At 41.8% G+C, this 26,791-nt stretch overlaps 1 protein-coding gene across 26 annotated transcripts in view; it reads left to right on the top strand.

The window, feature by feature from the left end:
- Nucleotides 1-9,305: 9,305 nt before the first annotated feature.
- NCAM1 (neural cell adhesion molecule 1) overlaps nt 9,306-26,791 on the top strand; it is a gene marked incomplete at both ends in the record, with an annotated part of 318,529 nt that continues 301,043 nt past the window's right edge. For 21 of the 26 annotated variants that reach the window (XM_082845079.1, XM_082845096.1, XM_082845078.1 and 18 more), the window contains one exon: nt 9,306-9,380. In XM_082845079.1, coding sequence (XP_082701205.1) covers nt 9,329-9,380 — 52 coding nt within the window. The remainder of the gene's footprint in view (nt 9,381-26,791) is intronic. The other 5 variants (XM_082845093.1, XM_082845081.1, XM_082845095.1 and 2 more) reach the window with 1 other exon arrangement.

The following is a 26,791-nucleotide window of genomic DNA, read 5'->3' as shown; positions in this document are numbered from 1 at the left end:
ACTCCAATAAAGATGTTAAAAAGAAAAAAAAAAGAGAGATGTAATGCAGTGGCTGTGTAAAGGAGGCAAGCAGTTTTGTTCTTCTTGCAAAGAAGCGGCGGTGGTGGTAATAGTGGGAATGGAATGAATGCCTTTGCCTTTCATTACGAATCGTTGCCATCTTGCTTCCTCATTTTCTTAACTCTTCTCTCATTCCCCAAGGTGCTTGCTCTTAGGAGAGGAGGTGCCACAAGTGGGTACTGGTTCCCTGGATGGGATCCTCTCTGGCTCCAAAGATACAGATGAGCCTGGAGGGACTTAAATTTAGTGTTGGCTCTGCCCACTAGGCTCCTTTCCTTGGTGCTGAGGTCAATACCTGTTGGTATTTTAGGGTGTGACCAAGGGAAGCAGTATAACCACAGAAGACACAGAGGAACAGGAGGGGGACACTGAGCAGGAGAAGTAAAGATAGTTGGAGGAGAAAGGGATCTATTTTCCCCTCTTACCCCAAGTATTGATGCAACCAAATCTTTTAGAGCATTAGTTGTCTACAACTACTATGGCAATTATTCAGGAAGGACAGCGGTGTCTGAGTTTACACCTTAAAATAAGACCAACTTGTATGTGTGAATAATCATTGAATGCTGCACTTCTGTGCCCTGATCAGTCCCCAGATGTCTTTCTATTATCACAGAAGCTCAAAGAAGGAATGAGTAGGGAGCCTATTATTGTTATTATAGCTAACATTTATTAGGCACTCACTTTCAACCCAGAGAGTATGAATTTGTTCTTGCCAAGGTTACTAATGACCATCATATTCCCAAATCTGGTGGATACTCCTCTCTGTCCTCATTTCACCTGGCCTCTCAGCAGCATTCATCACATGGCACATCCTTCCTTTTTACAAGTCTCTCTTCCCCTGGTCCTGAGATGCTGCTCTCTCCTGGTTGACCTCTGACCTCATGACACCTCATCTCAGTCTTCTCGCTTGTTCTGTTTTCTTCACCTGAACTCATAAAATTGGTGTTTCTCCAGATTAGGGCCTAAGCCTTCCTCTCTTCTTTCTCCTCATTTTTGGCTAAGTGACCTCATCCTTTCCCATGGGTTTAGATGCCACTGATGCTGATGACTCCAAAATTTATATTTCCTGCTAAGATCTCTCTCTTCTGACTTCCATACTCATGTCTGACCACTGATATGACATTTCCATGTGGATGTCTCCCAGGTAGATGTAACTTGTCCAAAATCTAACCCTTGACCCCCCCCCCCTTCTCTCCAAACAAATTCTCCCAGCATGTTTTGCATCTCCTCTCTCCTCACATCCATCAGCAAGTTTGATCCATTTTATCTCTGCTCCTCTCCATCTCCTGCCACCTCCTCCCCAGCCTCCATCATCTCTTCCCTGCATTTATGCAGTGGTTTCTGTAATAACTGGCCATCCCAAATCCACACCTGTCTTCTTATAAGCCATTTTCCACATGGCAGCCGGAGCGGTTATTAAAACATGGAAAACAACTCCTGTCACTCTGCTGCTGCAAGTCCTCCGGGGGCTTTCTTTGAACTTTGACTACAATACAAGCTCCTTACTTTAGCCTTCAAGTTGGCTCACATGGTGCCTATCTTTTTTCCTTTAACCCACTTGCTCTTTCCATCTCAGACTCACATTCTCTTAGTTTCTAGAACCATTTAGATTTTTCTGACCTTGGATCTTTGCACATTCCTGGAATGCTCCTCTACTTGGAAATGTGGCTGGGTATTTTTCATTCTTTAGGTTGCAACTTACCTGTCACCTCCCTCCTTGATCTAAAATATATCTCTACTGTCATTCTTTGTCAAACAATACTGTTTATATCTTTCATGACTCTAATTATAGTTTATAATTGTTTTGGTCTCTTTGTTTAGTTATTTGTCTTCTTGACAAGTCTGTAAACACATGTGTTCTGTTGACTTCTTTTTATTGCCCACAACTAACACAGTGCTTTGCATGTGACAGGGGTTCAGTACATATCTGCTGAATGAAAGAGTGTCAGGCCTGCACTAAGCCTTCTATGTATGTTATTTTAACTAATGTTCATAAGACATCTCTAAGGCAGGTGTTATGACTAAGAAAAAAACAAGGTTTATAGGTGGGAAATACTTTGCCCAAATCCACAGAGCCTACAGGTGGAGAAGCTAGGACTTGAACTTGGATTGTCAAGCTCCAGGACCTGAGGACTCACCTCACTGTACTTCATTGCTGCTGGGGTGTGTAGGAGGATGTGTAAGAAGGATCCTGTCTTTAACTTTAGCTCAGTCATACTTTGTGATTTAGAAGATCTTGACATGGAAATCCTGGCTCCTTTCTCCAGACTGTTAAATCACCTGTTTCAGAGGGGTTGTTTTCAAAGATAAAACAGGTTTGAGTTTCTGAGGTTTGAGTTTAGTAAAGCCAAGGAACCATTTAAACCCATCTTTCCTTTATTAGCACACTGTCACCTCTCTAAACTGGCTGTGCAATTTCATGATCTGATTCTTGTGATTTGATCCTCCTTCATCTCTCTGTATCTACATTGGAAAGAATAGATCACCCAAGTCGGCAATTTGTGATAGTTCACTGTGACTCAGTTTCCCATAGCTCTAGAGTGCGATGTCTAACACACATCCATCCCCAAGATGTCAGTATGGCTCCAGATACTAGACCAGGTAACAACTCTGGACAGATTTGAAAACAATACCCCTTGATCTCTACCAAAATCCCAATGACCTTTTTTGAAAAGAAGAATTAGCATCAGATTCATATGGACTCTCAAGGGATTCCAAATAAACAAAATAATCTTGAAAAAGAAGAACAAAGTTGGAGGTCTGACACTTTCTGATTTAAAAGCTTACTACAAAGTTGTGGTAATCAAAACAGTGTGATATTGTTGTAAAGACAGACTATAGGCCAATGGAATAAAATAGAGAGTCCATAGATAAATCCTTGCATATATGGTTAAAGGATTTTTTGACCAGGATGCCAAGACCATTCAATGGGGAAATATTTTTTAACAAATAATGCTGGGAAAACTAATAAATAAATAACACGGGACCCTTACCTTACCCATGTACAAAAATTAACTCAAAATGGATCTAAGACTTAAATGTAAGAACTAAAACCATGAAACTAGAAGAAAATATAGGGGGAAAACTTCAAGACTTTGGATTTGGCAATGATTCTTGAATATGATACCAAAAGCACAGAAGACAAAAGGAAACATAGACATGTTGGCCTTCATCAAAATTAAAAACTTATGTATCAAAGGACACTATCAACAGAGTGAAAAGTTAACCCATGGGATGGGAGTAAATCGTATAACTAATAAGAGATTCATATTCAGAATATATAAAGAACTCCTATAATTCAACAACAGCATAAAACAAATAACCCAATTAAAATATGGGCAAAGGACTTGACAGATATTTCTTCAAAGAAGATATACAAATGGGCAATGAGCACATGAAAAGATGCTCAATATCCCTAGACCTTAGGGAAATGCAAATAAAATCATAATGAGATACCATTTCACAATCACTAGGATGACTACAATAAAAAAGAAAGAAATGAAGAAAGAAAAAAGAGAGAAAGAAAGAAAGAACGAGACAGAAAGAAAAAGGAAGAGAGGGAGGGATGGAGGAAGGGAGGAAGGAAGGAAGGAAGGAAAAAGGAAGGAAAGGAGAAAAGGAAAGAAAAGTGTTAGCAAAGTTGTGGAGAAATTGGAACCCATGTGCGTTGCCAGTAGGAATATAAAATGATACAGCAGCTGTGGAAAATGTAATGGCAATTCCTCAAAAAATTAAACCACATGATTCAGCAATTCCACTTCTAGGTACATACCCCAAAGAAGTGAAAGCAGGGACTTGAACAGATATTTACACATCAATGTTCATAGCAGCTTTATTCATAACAGTCAAAAGGTGGAAGCAACCCAAGCATCAGCTGATGAATGAATGGATGAACAAAATGTGGTATATACATACAATGGAAAATTTGACACGTGCTACCACTTAGGTGAACCTTGAAAACATTATGCTAAGTGAAATAAGACAGGAACAAAAGGACAAACATATGATTGTTCTTGTATGTATAACTATTCAGGTTCATAGAGACAGAAAGTAGAATGGTTGTTATTAGGGGCTAGGGGAAGAATGGAAATGGGGATTTATTGTTTAATGGGTACAGAGTTTCAGTTGGAGAAGGTGAAAAAGTTCTGGAGATGGATAATGGTGATGGCTGTACTACGATGTGAATGTATTTAATGCTACAGAAGTGTAGACTTAAAATGGTAAATTTTATGTTACATATATTTTCCCACAGAAAATACTTCTTTCCCAAGAAAAGAAAAAATATTTAGCTTTCCCCCCAATTACATTTTGGTTTACAGCTAAAATTGTGTGTGGATGCTGTGCTAAGCTGCCCAGATGCCACTTTCAGGACTGGGGGATGACATGCTTCTCTACTTGGGAGGATGCTCTCAGCGGTTAGCCTTGAGAAATTGCCCTTGGCTGCAGACAGCTGCCTCTCCCAAGGTCAGGTTCAGCCTAAATCTGATGACTGTTCCATGCCAGGACACTACAGCTGGTTTCACAGCACCCAGGGGCTGACTGACACCTTGTTGTGCCTGTGGTATGGCTCAGCTTCTCCCTCTTTCCAAACTGTTTCCTTCCCTTCCTATACAGGGTTGAAAGCACTCTCTAATAAAGTGTCTGCAAAATTTTAAAAAAAAGAAGGAAAGAAGGAAGGAAGGAAAGAAGGGAGGGAGGGAGGAAGGAAGAAAGAAAGAAAAGAAAGAAAAAAAGAAACATCACCCCTTCCCTGAGATTATTTACTTGCACTTGACACAAAAATTGTCCTAACATCTGGTTAAATATATAACGAGTGGGACTTGAAAGGCACCCCTTGAAGTTGTGCAGTGCACAACCTGCACAGAGAAGTAGTGGTTTCTGTGTTGACCTTTCTCATTCCTCGGCTTTTGGAGTCCCCAGCATCATTCAGCTGGATCAAACTGACGAGTGTGCACTAGTCCTTAACCAGGGCCTGAGCCAGCCTCGAGCAAGGAGGGAAGCATGTCAGTGGCCTCAGCCCCATCACACCGTAGAAGCTAGAAGTCACTTCTCATGTCAACCAGATCAGGACTATGAGAAGCTAAGAGGGAGCTCTGAGGGCTCCCTAGAGACCCACTCCTTAGCTCTGCGGTCCTCTCTTTCCTACATCACACTCACCTCTTTGGGCATGCCTCTGTTTCTCCAGCCTCTCCTAGCCCCAGGTCACTGTCTTTGGCTTTGGGCTTAGGCTGCTGAGTTTCCCAGAATGCATTTTGCTCACGTCAAATGTTTAAACTGAGTTCCTCGGATTTCTGTGGGCTCTGAGGTCTTGCCTTGGTTCTCCTTTTCAACACCAACAGGAAAGAAGCCTTAAATGAGGAAAAACATCTGTGAGAGCACTTGACTCTAGACCAAGTTCATTTTTTCACGTAGTCTAAGTTAGACCATAACGTGGTGGTGATGGTGAGCAGGAGTTAGCGGCAAATTCAATTTACTTTATAACCTAATAATTAACTCCTCATATCAAAAAGAAGAGAAGAAAACCTGCTTTCAAGGTTCCTTCTCCCTCAAGCTTGTCTTTCTGTTATTATCTTTATCACACTCCTCCTCCAGTATCACATGGCTCCTCTGAGGAGTGGTCCACACCCCCTGCTGCTCCTTCCTGGCCAGTCTTCCGTTCCTGGGACGGTGATGTCTCCCCTTCCCCACGAATGTTGCTCTCTCAGAGACCACTCATGACTTCCCAATGGTCAAATCCAGGAAACTTTTAAGCCTTCTTATTTGACCACTTCAAAACTTTCTTCTCCTTTCGAGTTGGTGACATTATAATATTCTAATTCTCTATCTCTCTGTGTTTTCACTATTTCTTTGGCAGTTCCGTCTGCCCACGGCTTAAATATTAATGTTCTCTAGGCTCCTCTCCATCTGACTGTTCGTCTTCTGTACATCTTCACTTGGATATCCCTCAAACGTCTCAGAATTAGTGTGCCCAGAGCTGACACCATTGCTCCTTTGCTTATTACCTTGTCTAAGTCTGCCCTTCCTCTTCCACTCCCTGTCAAGGTTACCAGCAGCTACTTAATTGCCCACACTGGAAGCTTTGGAGTCATTACTTTCTTGAGATCTTTGCCAGATATCCCTGAATCAGAGATGTTTCCCTGGCTCCCCTGTACAAAATGCTAACCCCCACAGAACTCCCTACCCCTGTACCCCTCTTTATTGCTCTCCTTTGCACATATTACCATCTACATACTAGATATCTGTAGATTAATTTCTGTCTTCCCCATAAGAACAGAAGTCCATGAAGGCAAAGATACTCTTTGGTCTACTGCTATGTCTTGAGTGTCTAGAGCAGTGCCAGGCACCTAGTTGATACTGAATAAGTATTTGTTGAATGAATGGAAGCAATTCTGATTTCTTCCCCTGCCTCAGACCCCCATCTTCAGAAAGTTCCAAAGTTCTGCTGTTTTTTGTCTTGGAAATATTTCTCAGATCTGTGCTCCTGTTGGCTTCCTTCCCCAGGGCCACTGCCTAGGGTCAGGACCTGCCAGCCCATCCGGAGAGCACTGTCATAACTTCCTGGCTGGTCTTCTTGCTGTGGCTGATTTTATAGCCCATTCTCTGCTTTATTAGGGAAGCTCCAATCTCTAAAGCAGTCCTGAGTGTCTCCTTCCTCTGCTTCAGTCCCCTGGTTGTTCACTCGCTAGATGCTCATTAATGTGGGCCTGACAGCCTGGGACTCCCTCTGGGGAAAGAGGTCTGGGGAGGGACACAGTTCTGTCTCATTTCAAAGTGAGGTTCAGGAAAGGATTGACACCCAGAGCTCACAGATGTGGGCACTGACAAGTGGAGAGCTGACGAATTGGACACAAGTGACGGATCCTGTTAAAAGAACACAGGAGAGATACATGGAGTGTGGACTGCAATGACTGGGGACCAGAGGTCTAGAATGAATCATCACAACAGAGAGCAGCAGCCCCACAGGGAAGGGAGGGGCTGGGGGGGGATTCAGTCATGCTGAAGTGAGATAGGATTTCCACACCTGCCTACATTAAAAAACTAAAAATAGGGACATTTGGGGAGAAAAATAGCAAGGAATCTTTTGATTCTATGGATAGGGGCTACAGGGAGGGAGGTTTGCAGAGAAGGGTGTGTCTCTCACTCTCGGTAAAATTAGAAATAGAAAAAATTTATGTTGGGTATCCCAACCTTCACTTTCTTCCCTTTCCCCTCAGGCCTGTTCTCTCCATCTTTCCCTGCTATCAAAACCTCTTCCTTAGCAAAGAGTCTAGTATATTTACCCACTTACATTTACCAGGCCAATGTGGCAATTTTACATGTTAGCAGGACCTCATGTCTGAAGCCAAATATGCTAAATAAAGCAACCATTAAAAACAACAACAACAACTATATAATTCACTGTACCCAGCACAGGACTAAATACAGTGGTTGTTCAATAATACTTACTAAAAGATGTTCAAAAAACATTACTGATATTATTAAACTCTGGAAACAATCTAAATATCCAACAGTGGAGAAACCATTGAAGAGCCCGCAATATGAAGAAATACTACATAGCTATAAAAGATTTCAAAGGACTCTTTAACAAACTGGAAAAATGCTTATAATGAAACGTTAGGCGCTGCTACACTATGTCAGTGATAAAAATCATATGCATACACAGAAGACTTAGAAAATCTGTGGGTATCTCTGGAATCTGTGGGATTCTTTCTACTTCTCTGTATTTTAAAATTATTTATCGTCGGTATGAGGGAAATATTACAAAAATAAATGTTGTGAAAGATAGATTTGGGGGAGGAAGTACTTTTCAGGGGCCCCTGTATTTCAGCCTGTTGGTTTGGCCCACCTGGGTTTAGTATACAGGAGGGGAAGGGGAGGGGTGCCAGCCTCTCCAGTAACTGGCTGGTTAGCCAGCAGAGAATGGGTTTTTAAAGAGTGATACAGCAGTGGAGAGTCTGACCTTTAAAGAAAAATGGAGTGCATGGTGATGTTGGTGCATTGGTGCTTTGAACATAGACAGGCAGCCTTCCTCTGGGAGGGTTTCATGGTGCTAGGCTGGTAGGCTAGTCCAGCATCTAGGACACCATGAGCTCCTTTTTCTGCCTCACCTTTTGTTCCGTAAACACTCAAACCTTGCTCAGGTGCTGAAACATGTTTATTTTCACCTTGCTCCCCCACCCTCTTCTGTTTAAAATAACAGCTGGAAGATTCATTGAAACTCTTTGCGTTGGTACCTCAGTGATATTCTATATTAAAATCTTTAAGAATTGAGGTTGTATGCCTTTGTAAGAAAATATTATTTAATATTGTGCCTATACCATAAAAGCTACATAAAAAATCTTGGTTATCTTTATAAAGAGGCCACAGATTCCAGCATTTATAAACAAGAAAACATTTTCCTGTAGTTATTTCTGAAAATCCCTTCTAAACATCTGCGTTTTCCTTCTAACTTAAGTTGCTTCCCACCTCCTTCCCCTGAGATCTGCTGCCTCTCTGTGGGAGAGCACACTTCATACCCAGTATAAAACAAACAAACAAACAAATTAACAAACAAAACCCAACAACAGCAATCCCCCTCCTTCTCCAAATTTCTAATTTCCTGCACTTAAAACAACCAAGTCCTAGGCTATCCTTATAATTCGAGGATCTTAGGATCTAAATGAAGGATTCGACAACTTTGAAACCCTACACAAACCCAAAATTTTACTTTTATTATTTACTAGTTATTAAAGTATCCTACCTTCCAGATTAAGGAAGGCTGGATGGCAGCAAGGACCGCGGAGGCACAGGCGAGAAGTGTGAAAAGAAGAAATCCCAGTTCTGCCTGGAAGACTGCCTGTGAAAGAGCCCGACTCCTCCGGCAGTTCCACGCCGGGTTTTGCAGGCGGCCGCAGCTGCCTCCCCTGTCTCTCTTACCTCCTTGATGTTCGGCACTATTTGTGGCCGGCGTGGTGGAAGGACACAGTGAGGTTCTCACCCCCGCCCCCCGCTCCCATCCCCAGTTCCATCAAAGCGAACCCGGGCCAGCGCAAGGATCTCCGAGTTGCGAATGTGCTGAGGCTGGGACTGTCACTCATTCTCCGATCAGCGCGTGAACGCAGCTCGGCAGCGGCTGGCAGGAAACAATTCTGCAAAAATAATAATACTCAGCCTGGCAATTGTCTGCCCCTAGGTCTGTTGCTCTGCCGCCGTCCACACTCGCTGCAAGGGAGGGGGGGGGCAGAGAATTTACCGCGGCAAGAACATCCCTCCCGGCCAGCACATTACAATGCTGCAAACTAAGGATTTCATCTGGACTTTGTTTTTCCTGGGAACTGCAGGTACATTTTCAAAATTAATATTCGCAATTTGATTTGTTAATTGCACCCTCCCCCAACTCCTCCCCCCGAGGAACGCTGTTATTTGGGGTGGTTTTACATGGAATGCTAAGAGTGGTCATTTTCGTTGAGCTGAGGAAGGAGCGCGTCGCCCTTCTGCCCACCCGAACCCTCCCGGGCTGCCTGGACTGGGGCAGCCTCCCCGCGTAGAGAGCGCCAGGCGCCCCTCCAGCTCGCCCGCCCTTCCCACTTTGTGTGCCCGCTGCGCTGGGAGCGGAGCAGCCCGCTCCCGGGACGCTGCGGCCGCGCCGGTGATGGGCAGAGCTCCATCCCCGAAGGCGGGTGGCGGGCGGCGGAGCGGGGGAGGCCGCGGTTCGGTGGTGCAGCCGCACAGGCTCGGGTTCTGTGGGGAAGGGGCTTGTCAGCCCCGGTTCCGCGAAGACTGAACAATAAGGCCGGGGCAGCCGCCCCCGATCGTTATTTCCCTGGGTCTAATAAAGTGGGGCTCGCCGCCTTTGCGCCTTTAGCCCCCGCCCCGGCCGAATAACGGTTTGAAAAATGGGGCGAAATGGGCAGAATTTCAGGGCTGTGTGGCCGTTGTTGCACCCCCGTCGGTATGACGTTAGTTTTTCATTTGCCAAATATCTGGTTAGTTGCAAAGCCTGCTCTCGGCCCGGAGCAAGAGGGATGGGAGGATCGAGCGCCGCGTTTTGACAGGAGGAAGTGCGGAGGGGCGGAGGGCGAGGAGGGCGTGATCGGGGCTGCCTGGTGTGTGTGTGCGCGCGTGTGTGCGCGTGTGTGCCTTCACACGCACCGCGAGCCCCATGTTGCGTGGTGCGAGAGAAGAATGGCAGGTAGCCGCCCGAAACACCTCGCCCCAGTCTCCTTTCTTTGGGCGAGGTTCCCGACCCTGGCAAAGTGCGAACAATAGGAGCTGGGAGGAAGACAGTAGTGATGCTGCCGCGGGTGGCGGGGGCTGCGCCGCCGCCCATAAAACCTTGGCGGCAGGGAGGGAGGTTTATTTCATTTGGGGTATTTCCATCCCGGCCTCCCTGGAAGATTCTTCAGTGCGTGCCCACCCTTCCCTCCAGCTGCTCACCCCACCCCACCCCGCCCCACCCCAGGATTTGCGTTTTGGAGCTGACGGACGGGGAGGGGGAAGAAAAGGAACAGGAACCGGAGAGAGCTGGGTGGGGTGGGCAGACATTCTCGGTGGGGGGCGTGTGCTGGGAAGCGCCCGAGGAAAGCCGGGCGGAGGGGTCTCTGTGTTGTGGCCGCCGCTGCCAGCTGCCGCTAGAGCTGCCCTAGACGGCCGAACCTGGGTGGGGGAGCGCGCGGAGCGGGCCGGGGAGCACCCAACGCGACCCCTCCCCGGGCGGCACGAGAGCCGCGCTCCGCCGCCACCTCCAGCTAACTCGGGTCCCTCCCATGGCGACCAATCAGAGAGAGGCTGGCTGGGCGGGAAGCCGCGAGAGGCTTTTATTTCGGCGCGGGTGGCGGCCGGGAGCTGCCAGGACAGTCTCCCGGTGCTCCAGCGTAACGGTCTCTCTCGCTCCACGCCGGGAGGAACCCCGCCCTGCGGCGGGGTCCCCAGCCTGCCCAGTTTCCGAGGAGATAAAATGGAGTCGAGGTGGTTACCGGGAGGTCTCCTGGTCTGCCCCGCCCGTGCTTCCCCACTCGTGCCTCCTTCACGCCGACTTGGAGCATCCCTCCCGCCCCTCTGGCACACACACGCCCGCGGAACCGTCCAGACCGGAGCGTGCTGCCTGTGAGGGCGCAGAGGCTGGGCACACCGACACGCGTGCGCTGACCAGTGGGCAGGGGGCGAAGCTCTGGGCGGGCCGGGGGCGGGGCCTTGGCAGGGGTGGTGAGGAACCCCGTGAGGGGGAGGGGGAGGGGGAGGGGGGTCGGCCAACCCCAGCTGACTTCTCGCTCTGTACCGGCCGTCCGCGGGTCAGCATCCCGCCCCCCGCCCGGGCATGCCCTTTCCCTTCGTGTCCGTGGGACTCCCGGGCGCGATTTCCCCGCGCTGCACGCGGGGGTGTGTGTCTGGGATGTCCTCTCTTCTAGATGGGGGCGTAACGGTAGAGACCTGATCTTTGGTAGGCCTTTAGGGGGGATCGACCAGACGTCCTTTCCAGGGTCGTGATGTGTGTAACTCTTGGTGTTGGGATCCCCAGGGAATTCCAGGTTGGATATTCAAGGCTGCCCAGACAAGGGTGGCATTCTGACCGGTGTTCTCTGGAAGGAAAGCGTCCTTGTTCGTGGCCCTAGTAACGTGAGGATGGGAAGAAGGCAGAACGGGAAACACATACAAGGTTGCTTAACAAAAGAAAGAAGTTGAGTGGTTTTCCAAAGAGAAATAATTTTCCATTAAAGTATTGTTTTTACAATAGCTTAAAAAAATGTAGAGTTCAAGTCAAAGGATCAGGACGAAAATAAAAACGAAAACACACACACATACGTTTTGTTGTTGTTGTTGTTGTTGTTTGGCCTGCAGTGTTCTGTTGTCTCCAGGGACAATGGTTGCTCAGTCTCTGCTCCACTGGGCGCACATGAAAATTTAGATGTAAGGTGTGCTCACCTTAATATACCAAAGGAATCAGGTCTGCTGCCCCTTTGTCATTTTGGTGTCTTCTGCTCCTTAGGAATAAAGTGAAACGTTGTGGAATTACACAGCAAATTTGAGTTTATTCTAACTGCAGTTTTAGATGTTTTGTGGAAAAATTGTTTGATTGAATGATCTGGAATGGTTGTTAAGTCATACGTTTATTTGATAATTTTATAATCCTCTCTGCCAGTTTAACTTGGAAGAGTCAAGGAGTGATCAGGACTGCTTTTCTAACAAGTAGCACCAGATTAAGAACAAAGAACACATTTGCTACCCAAAAGCTAGCTTGCACTGTATTTATAGTATATATAATATCATTTACTAAACGAATTAGGGTATGTTTCAGCGGAGTTCGCTATGAATACAGTTATGGTGAGCTATATTTTTTCACTGGTTTTCATTTTAATATCAGTAATGTATCTTTCTGAACAAAATTTAACGGAATGTAATAAAGCCATATTTAAGAATGTGGGAAACCTTTTACAACTCTGTCCAAAAACCGAAAAGTTAATTTTCTTTCAACAACTATTAGCATATTTTAAAATATTGAAAATAACCTAAACTTTATTTAAAATTCAACAGAATTAAACGAAAAGAGAATAAAATCCAGACATTGTGGATGCTTGGCCTGTCACGTGTTTAATAGCTCTTGAGTTGCTATTCCCACTACAAAGATTCTAAAGATCTGCCAACTGGGGCTAAGTTTTCATTAGTCTAACACTTAACATTGTTTTTTAGAGTCAGTTTTCAAGAAGCTCCCCCTGTCTTCCCCCAACACACTGAACTTGATGATTTCTTTCCAGATACATTTACCCAGGGTCTGTTTTTTAAAAAATAATATTAAAATAGCAGAAAACAGCAGGACACATGCATGTTTAATAAAGGAGGTTCATCCAAGTCTCTATGCTGATTGATTAAACTAAGGGTTTGTTGATTTAAGTGGTTACTGTTTCTCGAGCTTGATAGTTCAAGAATTAAGGCACTAATTGTTTGCCAAAAAAAAAATTATGGTGTGGGTGTGCTGTTTGCAAGGACTGTAGGTGCTTAGTCAAGGCAGCAGGAAGAGAGAAAAATTAGTCACTGGAACCCCGAATTCTGAGTTTTGCATAAGTGCTTTACTTTGGAATACATTTATCATTAATTGATTTCCTCAAATAGGTAATATGTCATTTAATGTAAGTAATCTATATTTTTTCTTAATAGGGCACAACATCTTAATTGCCTTTCAAAATAGCACCATTTCGTCATTCAAATACTAATCTTTAGACATGACAGACGTTTTTATTTGCTGCAGAACTCAGTTTTGTAAATTACAGACAGCATCTTGTAAACTTTACACTGCTTGAAATACAGGCTTTGGAATTTCTGATCCAAGCACTGAATTTTTTAAGGCGACAAAGCCTCTATTTAATATTAGTTTGATGAATTCCCCACGTTTATGGTCTTCAGAGTTACAGAACTGGGGCTGCTTTCCAGACTGAAAGGGACTTCAGTGCTGCTGGCAGACCTCCAAAGATATTTTACAGACAGTTCTTCCTGTCTTGGTGGAAAATAAGTGATCGACTACCTGTTGCTAAAGAACGGTTTGAACTTTCCCTGCTGATCTCGGGTTTGTGGTGCTGGAGAGCAGAACCAATCAGCAGGGAGGGGAGAGAAGGGACTGGCACCTGCCCCCGTCAGTCGTCTGGGAACCGTCACCCTGGGAGGAGACAAAGGCATTTTAAAAAGGCTCTCCTACACTATTTAAGTATTGAGCTTCCGAGCACACACATGTCTTATGCTGTCAATATAAATATTTTAATGTAAATTCCATAACTGATGATTCTTCGGTTTAGTCACCTAACAGATATATAGGCTAAGAAACTTTTGGAACATTAAAAGAAGTGACAGGAAATTATACACAGCATTTTTCCAGTCTTAAAAATGAGTTACAAATTAAACGAAATTGAAAACATGACTCAACAGGCCATGTAATGATAATAGCTCTTTGAGCTTTGAATCAAGAAGACTAAAGGTTAAGATTCCTTTAGTCAAAAAGGAAGAAATAATACGATTCAGAGGAGAATTTTATACATCTCTTCAAATGGTGAGTCTCTGAGCAATATTGTCGGAGACAGCCTCTTAGGAAGAGCGAATGCCCAAGGACCTCTCCGAGTCCTAGTGAATAGGTCTCTGTGAGATCCCAAGTTTTTCATATGAAAAAAACATGTAGTGAAACTATTATCCGTAATCCAGGTAGATGTACTTACTGCTGTAGAGCAGTGCAATGCCGAAGTCAATCTGAAGTCAGAGGCGCGTCCACTCTCGCCCTTTTTGTTATTACCTCTTGGTGCCAAGCCTCAAGACCATTTGCTGATGGAGAGGGACGTAAATTATTTGGCGTTGCCGGTGGTGCCATTGCACTCTTTTATTTCACGGTGTTGAAATGCTGTCTCTTGGCTGAAGATCCTCATTAGGGGCCTTGCCTTTTGATGTTGGCCTGGGTGCCAAATGGCAGCTTTTCGGGCACTTTCATTGTATCACACTGTTAGGCCACGTCTGCATGCAGCCACTGAGTTCACTGTTCTCAGTTAGGTAGACACACTTTTCCCTTCCTGCGGGATTAATTTAGCTTCCAGGCAATCACTCAAAGAGAACTATACTAGAAGGACAAGACATTTGGTCTATGTTGTGTATGTGTGTTTTTGATTTAAAAAAAGATTTTAATAAACCTGTTAGGCATTCGTTTTCTCTCAGATATATGTAAATATGCTTGCCTTTCAATTCAAAGATTGCCTCACTGGTATGACTTGAAAGGCCTCTGTACAACTTGTATTCCACTGGATACTCTCCCTGAGTAGTTTTGATTTGGAGCTGCAAACCCTGGCAACATCTGGCCCTGTTTTCCATCCTGTATCATTCCTGAGAGATCTGATTACCTCACCATTTAGGAATATTCATAGTGGTATCACACTGTTGGAGATTGGGTTACAATAGGTATTCTCTTAAATAGTTCATCAAATATGTTGAGTGCCAGCTTTTTATCATCAGCTCTGTGGGGAATTACAAAGCACCGTGATGACCTAATTTCTGCTGTCAAGGAACCCTGTGAGTAAGAGAGCCTAGAGATTAAGTGTGGCCAGCGGCCTAGGGCCCTAGGGTGAAATCCCAGGCACACGGATCCTTTATTAGCTCTTTGATCCTGGGCAAGTCAGTTCCCTTCTCTAAGTTTGTTTCCTCTTCTGTGAAATGGGAAAATTAGTAACACCTAATTGGTAGAGATCTTGTGAATATTTTCAAATGCACATGAGCTGTGCTTATTAAGGAGAAAAAGGGATGTATATGGGTCTAGAAAAAATAATTATTCAGACATAATGGTCTTGTTTTAGACAGACTTTAAAAAGAATGTAATAGGAACTCTACTTCAAAGATGAGAACTAGATTTTTTTTAAATCTGTTTTTAAATATGCCTGCAAGTCTTGTTGGTTTATGAATACTTCAGAGGGAAAGGGGTCTCCTTATGAGGTTGAAAGCCGTTAGCACAGGGATGCATCTGGGTCTCATGGGGGCCAAAAGGTCTACAATTTTGAATGCCCTCTTTAAGGAAAATTCAGTACTCTCTTGCTTTCGACCGTTAGAACAGGTCATCAGGTCCCCATCCCCCCCAGAGCCTTGGAAGGACCCTGTGTAACGGAGGAGCCCATGCAAACTTTTGACCTGCCATAGCAACTGTGTTGGTCTCCTTGGGCCCACTCGCTTGAGAATACAAGCTAATTGTTCCAATGTGTTAAACATGTACCTTGTAAATGTTGTGCGCTGCTTTGAACATTAGAACCATGTATCAAAATCAAAGTTATTTTTGAAAAGAAAAAGCTATTTGACCTTTATTTTATAGAATATCTTAGGTGAGATCTGAGGTGATTTAATATGTCTCACTGCTGATATTTTTTGTAAATTACAAACTGGAATAAAATAAGGTAATTGATATTATTATTCAAATGAGTCAAACATAAGTGCCCTATTGGTGAGGCAGGAAGAGGTTTGCCAGCTAAAGGCATATGATACTGGAGAAGAGACTGAAGGTTTAGCTATCAAAGAGGGAATAAACTGAATATATAATCCCAGTAAGTGTGTCTTAATCATCACTGTACAATTCACAGAGTGTTTGATATGCATTATATCTTTTAATCTTCATATCTTTTATTGGGTAAATATTTATCAAGCACTTATTGGGTGTTGGGTGCTAGGAATACAGTGGTAGACTAAACATAACATCATCCCTGTTACCTAAACGTACATCATCCCTATGTAGAGCTTCTAGTCTAATAGTGTGGAGGAATATAGACATTAGCAAAGTAATTCACACACATCTTTATAATTATATATTCTGATTAAAAACTAAGGAAAGGAGAAGGGTGCTATGAGAGATTATCGGGGGGGAAATCTTTCTTTGGGTAGTTGAGTGAGTGAGCAGGTAACGTTTAAAGAACTCTCTGTGAAGTAGGAAGGACAGACGCTCTTCTCGTTTTAAGGCATGGTTGATTGACTACTTAACAAACATTGAATCACGACAAATATTCCTGACTTCCTTAATTCAGTGAACCTTCCTGAAACCTTGTGATGGTCAAATAGTTTCAGGAATTGTGCTCAGTTTTGGGTTATGAAGTCAAGTAAGATATGCCACTGCTTCTAGAGCTTACCATCTAGTGTTGGGGAGAGACATACTCTACTTACAAATAGAGACATGGATTAAATGCCATTGGAGCACAAGGAAGGAAGCAATTAACTCTGCTTGGGGCTCCCTTGAGCTGGGCGTGGGGTACCAGTTTGCCTTCACTGGATGGAACAGGAAGAAGAGGTGATTCAGCAGAACCAACACACGGAGATATGAATATATACAGTCACGTTTGGGGAACAGTGTTGGGTACCTGGGGAGAAGTGGCCAGACTTGAGGAGAAAAACCAGTTCTCTAAGGGCAGATTGTGTTAGGTCTTGAAATAGAAACTGAGTCTAAGAAGGGGTAAGTGATTTACACAGGTGAAGCTGGGACTATAACAACAGTCGTTGGCTGAATTTCATCCTTTTTTAAAGTTAGGATAATTTGAATACATATAGTCTTGGAATACGAGCCAAGCAAATGTGAATTTGCTTGGCTTCTGGGCTGACCGATCTGATGGAAGTGAGGGGGGCAGTGGTAGGTGGAGGGCAGTATCAAGAGCTTTGGAGTCTGACAGGTCTATGTTGAGGTCACTGTCACTGACATTCTGCAAGGTGCTGCCCTTTTGAGCCCGCTTCCCCTGTGTAAAATGGAGAAAATGACACCTCCCTTACGGAATTTGGTGAGCTTAAATAAAATCACATATGTAAAACAGGTAATATGCTGTAGGTACTCAATATACCTATACCTTCTTTTAAAAGGTTCATCCTGCATGGAGGTTTTATTTGAAACCTTTATTAAACAGGTGTGCTGTGAATGTGATGTGCAGAGTTCTGTGCTGGAGGCTGAGGGGAAAAACAAAATACATTTAAGCAAGTTATACCAGGCCTGCAGAGGCTTTCAGATGGCTGGGGAGAAACCACTTACTTTGTTCAAACACTTAATCCTGAAAGGTACTATGTGAATAAGTGCCTAGAAGGAAGGAGACGGGTAATAATTGTGAGAATTGTTCGGAAAGGCAAAAATTGTCTTGGTTGGTTTAAATGTTTGGAAAAAGATGTGGCAGAGCTAGTACTTGATCTGAAGCTCCGGGGACATAAGGATAAATAAGAGGAGGAAGGACCCAGCTCTCTGTAGGAGGAGAAGCATCTAGCTAGAGAATTATTGGTATTGAAGAGCAGTGAAAGCAGATTGGATATTGGGACAAATCTTATTAAAATTTTAAATGCTGCGCAAAGGAGAGGGTGCTGCTGGAGATGTAAGAGAAATCATTTAAAAAAATATTTAAGAGTATAGTCAACTACAGCAATTGAACGTCTGCTGTGCTAGGCTGTGTGTTTGTTGCCAGCTAGGAATCAGCAGAGAATTAAGTAGGAGCAAATCAATAGAGATCGTTGCAGTCCTTAAGGGGAGTTTTGGTTTTACGCGGCAGCCGCTATAGTGGCTGGACAAAATCATGAGTTGGTTAAAGGATTTTTGCTGCATTATGAAAAATCAGCTGGATGATGGAGAACCCAGAGGCTAGGAGGCAGGAGAGCCAGTTAAAGCCGCTTTGAAGGCCAGTGAAGTCTCATGAAATTCTTTTGCTTTATGGGGTAGGAAGATGTGTATGTGGGGAAATGAACTGTTGGGCTTAGATTAAAAAGATTTGGGTTCAAGATTTCTCTCTGCCACCAACTGCCTAGTGAATCTGTGTGAGTCACTTAATATCTTCGAACTGTAATTTCCTCATTTGAGTAGGAGAAGCAAATAAAATAATGTATGTGAATGCACTGCAAACCAAAACACTTCACAACTCTACCTTTTATTAATAGACGCGTAGCTGAAAAGTCTTATAAAAATTAAATTCTATATATCAGAGGGGCTTGTTAAAGAAATCCAACTGCGATATATTTTAAAGAACAGATACACTTGTAATGGCTTTGGATAAGGATAAAAAGGACACACACAGCTGACATGTTGGAGATGACAAATCAACCAGAAGAGGTAGATGTTAGGTCCAAAATGGTGGCTGACTGAGAGAGAGAAATAATTTTAAGCTACAAACCCAAGGTAATGAAATAATCATGGTACTGTCAGTATGACGGGGGATTGAGAAGAGGGGTTACCTTGGGTGAAAGATGGATAACCTCAGTTTTATACGCATTAGGTTTTAGAAAAAATTTGGGCATCCTAGTGTCTTAACTTGTATGCAGGTCGTGGGTGGTGAAATCTATTCAGTTGGCTTCCACTAGCATTAAAAAGAAGAAAGGAATAAAAGGAAGAAAGAAGGAATGGACTAGAATAGAAAAGAGAGTATGTCTTATGTAGTGAGGGTAGGTATTGTTTTGTTAAACTTTTGTTGACCCGGTTGTGATGGAAAACATATATCATGTTATGACTCAGGTCAAAAAAGTTAGAAAGCTAATCCTCATAGATGGAGGAATATAGGACTAGAGAAAAGGTAAAACCATCTGTAGTGCAGAGAAGGGACAGGATAGAGATTTAATGGGTTTTGGGGGAGAACGAGAAGAGAAGTAGTGACAGTGAAAATACTTACTGAGCATCTCCGAAATCTGTTAGCTGCAGATGTAAAACAAAACCCCAAAACTCTCAAGTACAATTCCTTGATAGCAAGAGAGCTTACTGTCTAGTGGAGAAAGAAAAGACAACTGGGAATACCAGGTGGCATTTAAAGCCAGAAATGTGGCTAAGATTGTCGAGGCAGGATAAAGATTACCTGTGCACCAGGGGAGATTGGAACTCTTCTCAGTGTAAGTGAGCTCTGAAGGAGGTTGTAAAGGAAGGATTTAGCGTGGATGAGGTACATTACTTGTGTGTTTGCAAGGAAGCCCAGCTAAGGAGACCAAGAAGACTGAGAGCCGTAGTAGTCTATATTTTTATCCTCTTTTGGTGGAGAGAAAACACCATGAATTAGAACACGTACATTGTGGAGTCTTTATCACACCTGAAGTACTTATGTTGTTGTGTTTATGTAGCATCTAGAATGGTATCTTGTCCATAATTTAGAAAGTGATATTGAACAAAAAAGGTAACCAGAGCCTCGTGGTATGAATGCCTACGTAAGAGAAGGATGATAATGTTAAGTGGAAGAGTTGGAAACAAATAGTACTTATAAGCATGATCCCAATTTTGTTTTAAAAAATCTCTTTCACTTCTTAAGACTGGAAGAAGATTAATTTTTATACTATCTGAGCTTTCTCTAATGAGCTTTATGTTCAGATTGCAAAACAAATAGTGCAATAAAAAAGAGGTAGGTAAGAGTATAAGGAGGATGAGACTCAAGCAGCATCTTTGGATTTGGAGGAGAGTGGTGATCTTAGAATAATTTCAGCTGGATGGTGAAATTCAAGTTCTTAGAATCAAATACTGAGTAAGAGCTGATATCCCGGGCACTTGACCAAAATGAAGGGGAGAAGAGGTGTTCGTTGGGAAGGCTTTAAGCTGAGGGCCATCTGGGCACATGTACCTGCACACTGAGGGAGAGAGCCAGAAGAGGTTGGCGAGGCAATGCACCTACCTTTTAAAAAATTTCAAAACATTTTTATTATTGCCAAAGAAATCCCATGCCCATTAGTCATTACTTTTCATGCAAAATCTTTTGAAGTCTGTTCTGCCTGTCACATGTTGGATGCATTGCTTTGATCAGCTCAGCAAAGGAGTGGAAATGGTTGAGATTGACCACTTTTCTAATGTTCTTTTATTCATATTTCATCTGCAAGTGTCCATTCTGTCCACATGAGAGACTGCCAATCACCACTTAAGCTGCAGTTGCTGTATGATATTTAGATTTAGGGCACAAATGGAAACCTTAAAGATCTGCTATCCTGAGCATGAGAAGATCTAAATTCAATACAAACACTTTGATTTAAGTTATAGTTATAAATTATCTTCCTTTTTCTTAAATTGGGGTATAGTTGCTTTACAATGTTGTGTTAGTTTCTCCTGTACAACGAAATGATTCAGCTGTATGTATAAATATATATCCCCTCCCTCTTGGACCTTCCTCCCCACCCACCCCCAATATCTTCCTTTCTTAATTTAGTATCTCTTTTTGGTGTTTTAGCGGCAGTGCATATTTTAGGGGGCTCTCTGTAGGTCTTTTATATCAAACTTGATTTTGAAAGGTGGCTCTCCTGCTGTCCGTGGCCTTGATCCAGTAATTTAATCTCTCCAACACTCAGTTTATTTATGTGTGAGACAGGGATAATAATACCCACCTAAAAGGGCTGTTGTGAGGACAAAATGAGGTAATTTATACAACTGTCTGGCACATAGTAAACTCGGTCATTTTTTCCCCATTTCCCTTCTTTCTGCTAAAGTTCACAGTGAAGGGGTGTACAGTTAGTGCTGGACTTAGATATTGATTATAATTAGAATCACAAATTTTCCATTTATTTTTCATCCTCTGAGAGTTCAGCATTGAACTCACCGTGAGTTGCAACTGAGTTGGAAATGCTGTGGCTGATTGCTTAGCTGCTTTACCTTCCATGAAAGCAAAGTCATCTTGATTTTGAGAAAAGTGGAAGTTTAAAACACAGATTGGTTTATATAGATTCTATTTTCTATTTGCATAGAGTTAATGTGAAATCTGTCAATGGTGGAGCCATAATATTTGAAGTAATGGTTGCTGATAAAGAACCTACTGGTGATACTTGATTAATATGGAAATCATTTGTCTGGCAACCTTTATTTTTTGGAACATGAAGAATGAAGAATTAAGGGAAAGAGTGAAGAAGTGAAGGAATTCAGCCTCTGGATAGCCAAAATACACATCCCCAAAGCCCATGCACTGAATTGTACACACTTGACTCATAGGGAAGCCCTAAAAGCCCTTAAACCTTTATTCACAAAGAGCCCATATATTCTTAATTAATTTCCTAGATTCTACCACATTTATAAAGATTCCTAGATTCAGATTAGAATCAAATGAAACATGACCACTAGGTACAGGTACACTGATGGTAAGAAGATGTAGTAACTTTGAATGGATGGAAAAATTATGAATCAGACTCAAGAACACAAAAAAGCATGTCAGTCTTAGCCATTTAGTATTTGGCTTAAAAGGAAGCCCTATACAACACAAATGCCAAGGGAATGTCTCTAACACAGTGTAGTATAAATAATGCCTATTTATGACTAAACCTCATTTTCAAGCAGCAGGCAACAATTGTATGGACACAGTTATTGAGCATGTGTCTTTAGTGTTCAGCTCTGTACTAGGTGCTAAAAGAGTTAAGACTGTTTTTCCATATAGTTGGAAAAATAAATCAAACAAACGTAGGTACCATTATCTTCACCAATGGCAAGTTGGAATGAAAGAGGCAATGTAGTTAGTGTTACTCATCTGGAAAATCTACTCATGACACATTCTAATCCCCAAGGATTTAGGACAAAGGAGATTTCATATTTCATTCTTATAAAGTGACTTCGTTATACTGTTTGGCTTCTCAGCTTGGCTTGAAGCCCATAGCTATTTATTTACCATTAAGATAAGGTGGGTCAGCTAGTTTGTTTCTTCTCTGCTAAGTTATACTAAATATATCTTGAGATTAAAGATCCTAACTAGTCAAGCAATTGGACTTAATTGGTTGTCACGCCTCCCTTCTCTCTAGAGTTTTTTACTTTTAGCAGAATGAAATGTCCATATTTAAAAAGTCAGTTTTGGGCTTCCCTGGTGGCGCAGTGGTTGAGAGTCCGCCTGCCGATGCAGGGGACACGGGTTCGTGCCCCGGTCCGGGAAGATCCCACATGCCATGGAGCGGCTGGGCCCGTGAGCCATGGCCACTGAGCCTGCGCGTCCGGAGCCTGTGCTCCGCAACGGGAGAGGCCACAACAGTGAGAGGCCCGCGTACCACAAAAACAAAAAACAAAAAAAAACCAGTCAGTTTTATAAGACTTGTAACAAAAAACATTAGTCCCCTTCCCCAACCCTTTCTTCTCCTTCTTACCCCTCCAACCATTGATTTTGACTCCCCTAAAGTAACCACTTTCTACTCCGTTAGCTGTTTCCACATTTTTCATCTCCATGTTTATACTTTCTTAATTTTCAGTCTCAGGTATTATTTATTGACTTTTTCCTGTACGCACTGCCCACCACCTCCTACTTCCTTTACCTTGGCCTCCCAATATAGCAATTTTTCTATTTTTGGTTAAACCAATATTTAATGTTTACATTATTATGACCAAGTAAATATTTTTCACAGCTGAGCCTTGATGTATGCTATGATTTTATTCCTTCTACAGTTTTCTGGATTTTTTTGGAGTTTATTATGGCCTCAGTTTTCTTTAGCTTAGTTTTCTACATACCCATCATTAATTCATGGTCAAGTTCTCAAACTGAAGTATATATCCCCTCTCAATATGTTAAAACATGGTTATTTTTTTTCTTCCTCTCAGACATGTATCCTAGACCTAACCCTTTTTTTTCAGTCTAGACTATAAGTTTTCTAGGCTGGTGGCAGTTAATTTATATTTGCCTGATATATAATTCTCTACGTTGGAAATTGTTTTCCCTGAGAGTTTTGAAGGTGTTGCTCCAGGTTTTCTAGCTTTCTGTGTTGCATTTGTGAAATCCAGTGCATTCTAATTCCTGATAATTTGTATGAAACTTGTTTATTTCTCCTGTAGAAGACTTTAGGATCTTTTCTTTATAGTGTTCTGAAATTTCACTATGATGTGCCTTGATGTAGGTCTGTTTTCATTTATTGGGATAGATTCTCAGTGGGCCATTTTAGCCTGGAAATTCATGTCATTCAGTGCAGAGAAATGGTCCTACCTCATTTATTTGCTATTTTCATATCTTTTTAATTTCTTTTTCTGGAACTCTTATTCAGAAATTGGATTGATGATCTGACTTTTCTTATCTTCTATCTCTTATTATTCATTTCTTTGTCTCACCAGGCCCCATCCCTTATTTTCTGGGAGGTTTTCTCAGTTTTTTGCCAATATTTCTATTGAATTTTACATTCAGCTGACATATATACCATATAAAACACATAACTATATAAGCATATAGTAAAAATTTCTAAGAGCTTTTATGTGGTCTTGATGTTTCTTTGGTAGCACGCTCGTCTTGTTTCTTGATGCAATAATCTTTATATTGCTGAGTATTTTAGAAAATTTTCCTGCTTCCTGTATTGTCTCTTTTTCCTTTGAATTCCTCTTTATTGTTGGGTTTAGTATCTCTGCTGTGTTTCATATTGTCTCATTTCATTTCTGAAATTCTAATGGTCCCTGGCTGTCTATTGGTAATTAAGGGTGAGACACTGAAAAGCTGTGGGGAAGCTCCATGTGGGTGGGCTTCACGGCAGAGTGATTCTGCAGAGATCTGGTCCCTTGGGTGGGGGACGTCTGCATCCACTCATTAGTACCTGTGTTTTGTCTTGTGCTGATCAGCTGAAGAGAATCCAACATTTTGCAAATTATAGGGTATAAGTCTTCTGACCGTTCGTTTTCTCTAAGCTGAGTGGGAGAAATGGTTTGGGGGTATTTTATTTAGTTGTCAAGATTTCATTTAATCCTCCAGTTTGCAGTGGGGCATTCTGCCCTCAACAATGCCTGGTATCCCCAAGAGCAAAGTCCCTGTGATTTAACTCTCCATTAATAAAAATGCAGTCTTTTACTGGCGTGAGGAAGAGTGCAGGATGGGAGATAAGATAAATGGCTGCAACCCTCCTATGGGGTATGTGTGTGTGTGTGTGTGTTGGGTTGAAGTTAGTGGTGTGAGAAGGCGTGTGGTAAGAGAGGAATTGTGAGTTTTAATTTTGGAGCAGACTGTGAGAACCCTCTGGTGACCCGTCTCTTTCAGTGTTCATAATTGGTACAAGTCAAAGCCTATTTTTGAAATCTTTTATCTCACATGGTTTAGTATGGAATTTTTGAGATTGGAAGAAGCTTGCACAGTTCTTAAAGGAAAAGGTAAAGGCTCCAGGGGTGCGTCAAAGGCAAAGACTTAAGAAGATGAATGTTAAGGCAACTTCAAGGGAATTGACAATTCAGGGAGTTAGGGCCTGTCTCAGATTGTTGAAGAACCTTTTCTGAACTAAGGAGCCCTCAAAAGATGCCAGGGTGGCCTGAGCGCCCACATTTTTTTGGATATAAAGACATGGGCTTGGCAGTGATGCTGCGAACCAGAATAAGAGCAGTTTCATGAACACATTTGCAAATGGCTGTGTCCCAGACTTGTTGGGTAGCAGAAACATTCACTTAATTTAGTACTTACGGAATAACTACTATGTTCTGTGTAGTTTGTCTAAGATGAATGAATTCAGTAGTTTCGTAAAAAATTCTAAACTACTTTCTGAACTGTTTTTGGTTACATTTGTAGTATTTATTCCTGTGGAATGACACCAAAGACAACCTTGAAGTGTCAGAAAAAAGATAACCGAGAGTTATTGATTCCTTTCTCAGATTTTCCCTTTTGTGTATGTAACTTAAAGTTACTCATGACATGTTTAAAATTTAAAACTTTCATCCAAGAAAACCATCTGTCATAATGAAGCAAAAAAGGGACATTGTGTGATATTCTTTGAAGATAAGAGATTGAAAATGGGTCCATTAACTGCCCTTGATTACAGTTTGAGGTCATTTTCAGCTAAATTGGTTTTGGAATCAGAATTTAAATTACTGGTCAGGCTCAATTAAGATAACTGGTCATGCAGACCGTTCATTCCCCTTCCTCCCTTCTCATAAAAGAATATATTTATGGTTTATAGTTCTTCACAGCCATTATTAGGCATTATTTTTTAGAAGATAAAGATTTCACACATTAATTGATTTAGGTATTGGAGAGTAGTTTTGTATCTAAGTAAGAAACCTGGATAATCATTTATTATTTGGTTTTCTAGAGATATTTACACCAGACAATTTTGAAGTCACTGGGAGGTAAATCGATATATTACTCTGTTATATTTTTGCTGCCCTGTTCAATATTAAGAGAATAGCTATCACAGACAACCTCGGGCATTTACAATGTATTATTTAAATACCATAACAATCAGTGTTTAGTGCGGTATATTTTCAGCAAACATAAATTATAAGTATGTATAATTATTTTAACAATGTAGGTATGAGTTTCTAAATATTAAACGTTTTGTTTGTAATGAGTGGGTTTAAAATTGTATTCTCTTTTAACTAACTCAACAGGAGAGATTTAAAATGAGGAGTTCCACTGTTAATTTAGTCTTCACTTTCATCTTTTTATTTACTTATAGACTAGGACAAATAAATTCGTCTGTTTCTTTTGTAACTACAAACTTCTTAACTTGGAATTTAAAGGTACAAAAGAAGAAAACAGTGTAAACCTACAGTGAATATGGTGGTGATAAATATGGGGTTGGTTACGTATCTGGTGATGTCTGGAGAATCTGGGCAGGTAAGGGACTTGCACTAGCTAGACACCCCAACTTCACAAGGAAACAACTTGAATGACTTGCTGATGTCCCTGAAATGATGCTCTTATCTATCCTAGAAGAAAACTGATGATATGCAGGTGTCACAATCAACTCCTCTTGTCCTGTCATCACATGCCCTGGGATTTGGGTCTATTGGCAAGAAGATGGATTTGATTTAGGCCATAATTAGTATTGACCTACATATAATTTTGAAATATTTTGACTGAAATTCAGTTTGAAGCCAAAAGTCTCATCCATATATAACATCGTGTCTTAAAACTCTAACTATAGAGGTTTTTAAAAAAATGAACATAAAAATCAAATTTACATTTTGACATTTAATACATTGAATAGAAAAATTCATAGCCAGAGCAAAACATTTGAGTTGTTGATGATTTTTTTTTGTTTGAAATATTAGGCAGGAAAGTCAAGTAGTTGTATGATTGGAATCTCTTCCTGAGACTAGGTAGATGGAGATAGGCCACCCCCCCAAAAAAGAGACACAAGTAAAATTTTTAGTAAGGAAAGTCTAATATTATATCTGCTAGTTTGCATTTTCTTGGAAACTTTGGTAGAAGTCACCAAGGAAACATGTGATTAGAAATGCTTCCTAAATTATTTTGAGATTAAATGTGCATATGTATGTAATCTGTAGATTCCATTTTCTTTGTGATATTGTTTTATTGAACAAATTCCATTTAATTTTCTATCAAAACATAGCCTTAGCCTTATATTGAATTTAACAATAGTTTGTAAAAATCATAAGTTTTAT

Source organism: Leucopleurus acutus (assembly GCF_964270905.1).
Source record: "Leucopleurus acutus genome assembly, chromosome: 8".
NCBI lineage: Eukaryota > Metazoa > Chordata > Mammalia > Artiodactyla > Delphinidae > Leucopleurus > Leucopleurus acutus.
The sequence above is the reverse complement of the archived record's forward strand: the minus strand, read 5'-3'. Positions and strand labels throughout refer to the sequence as shown.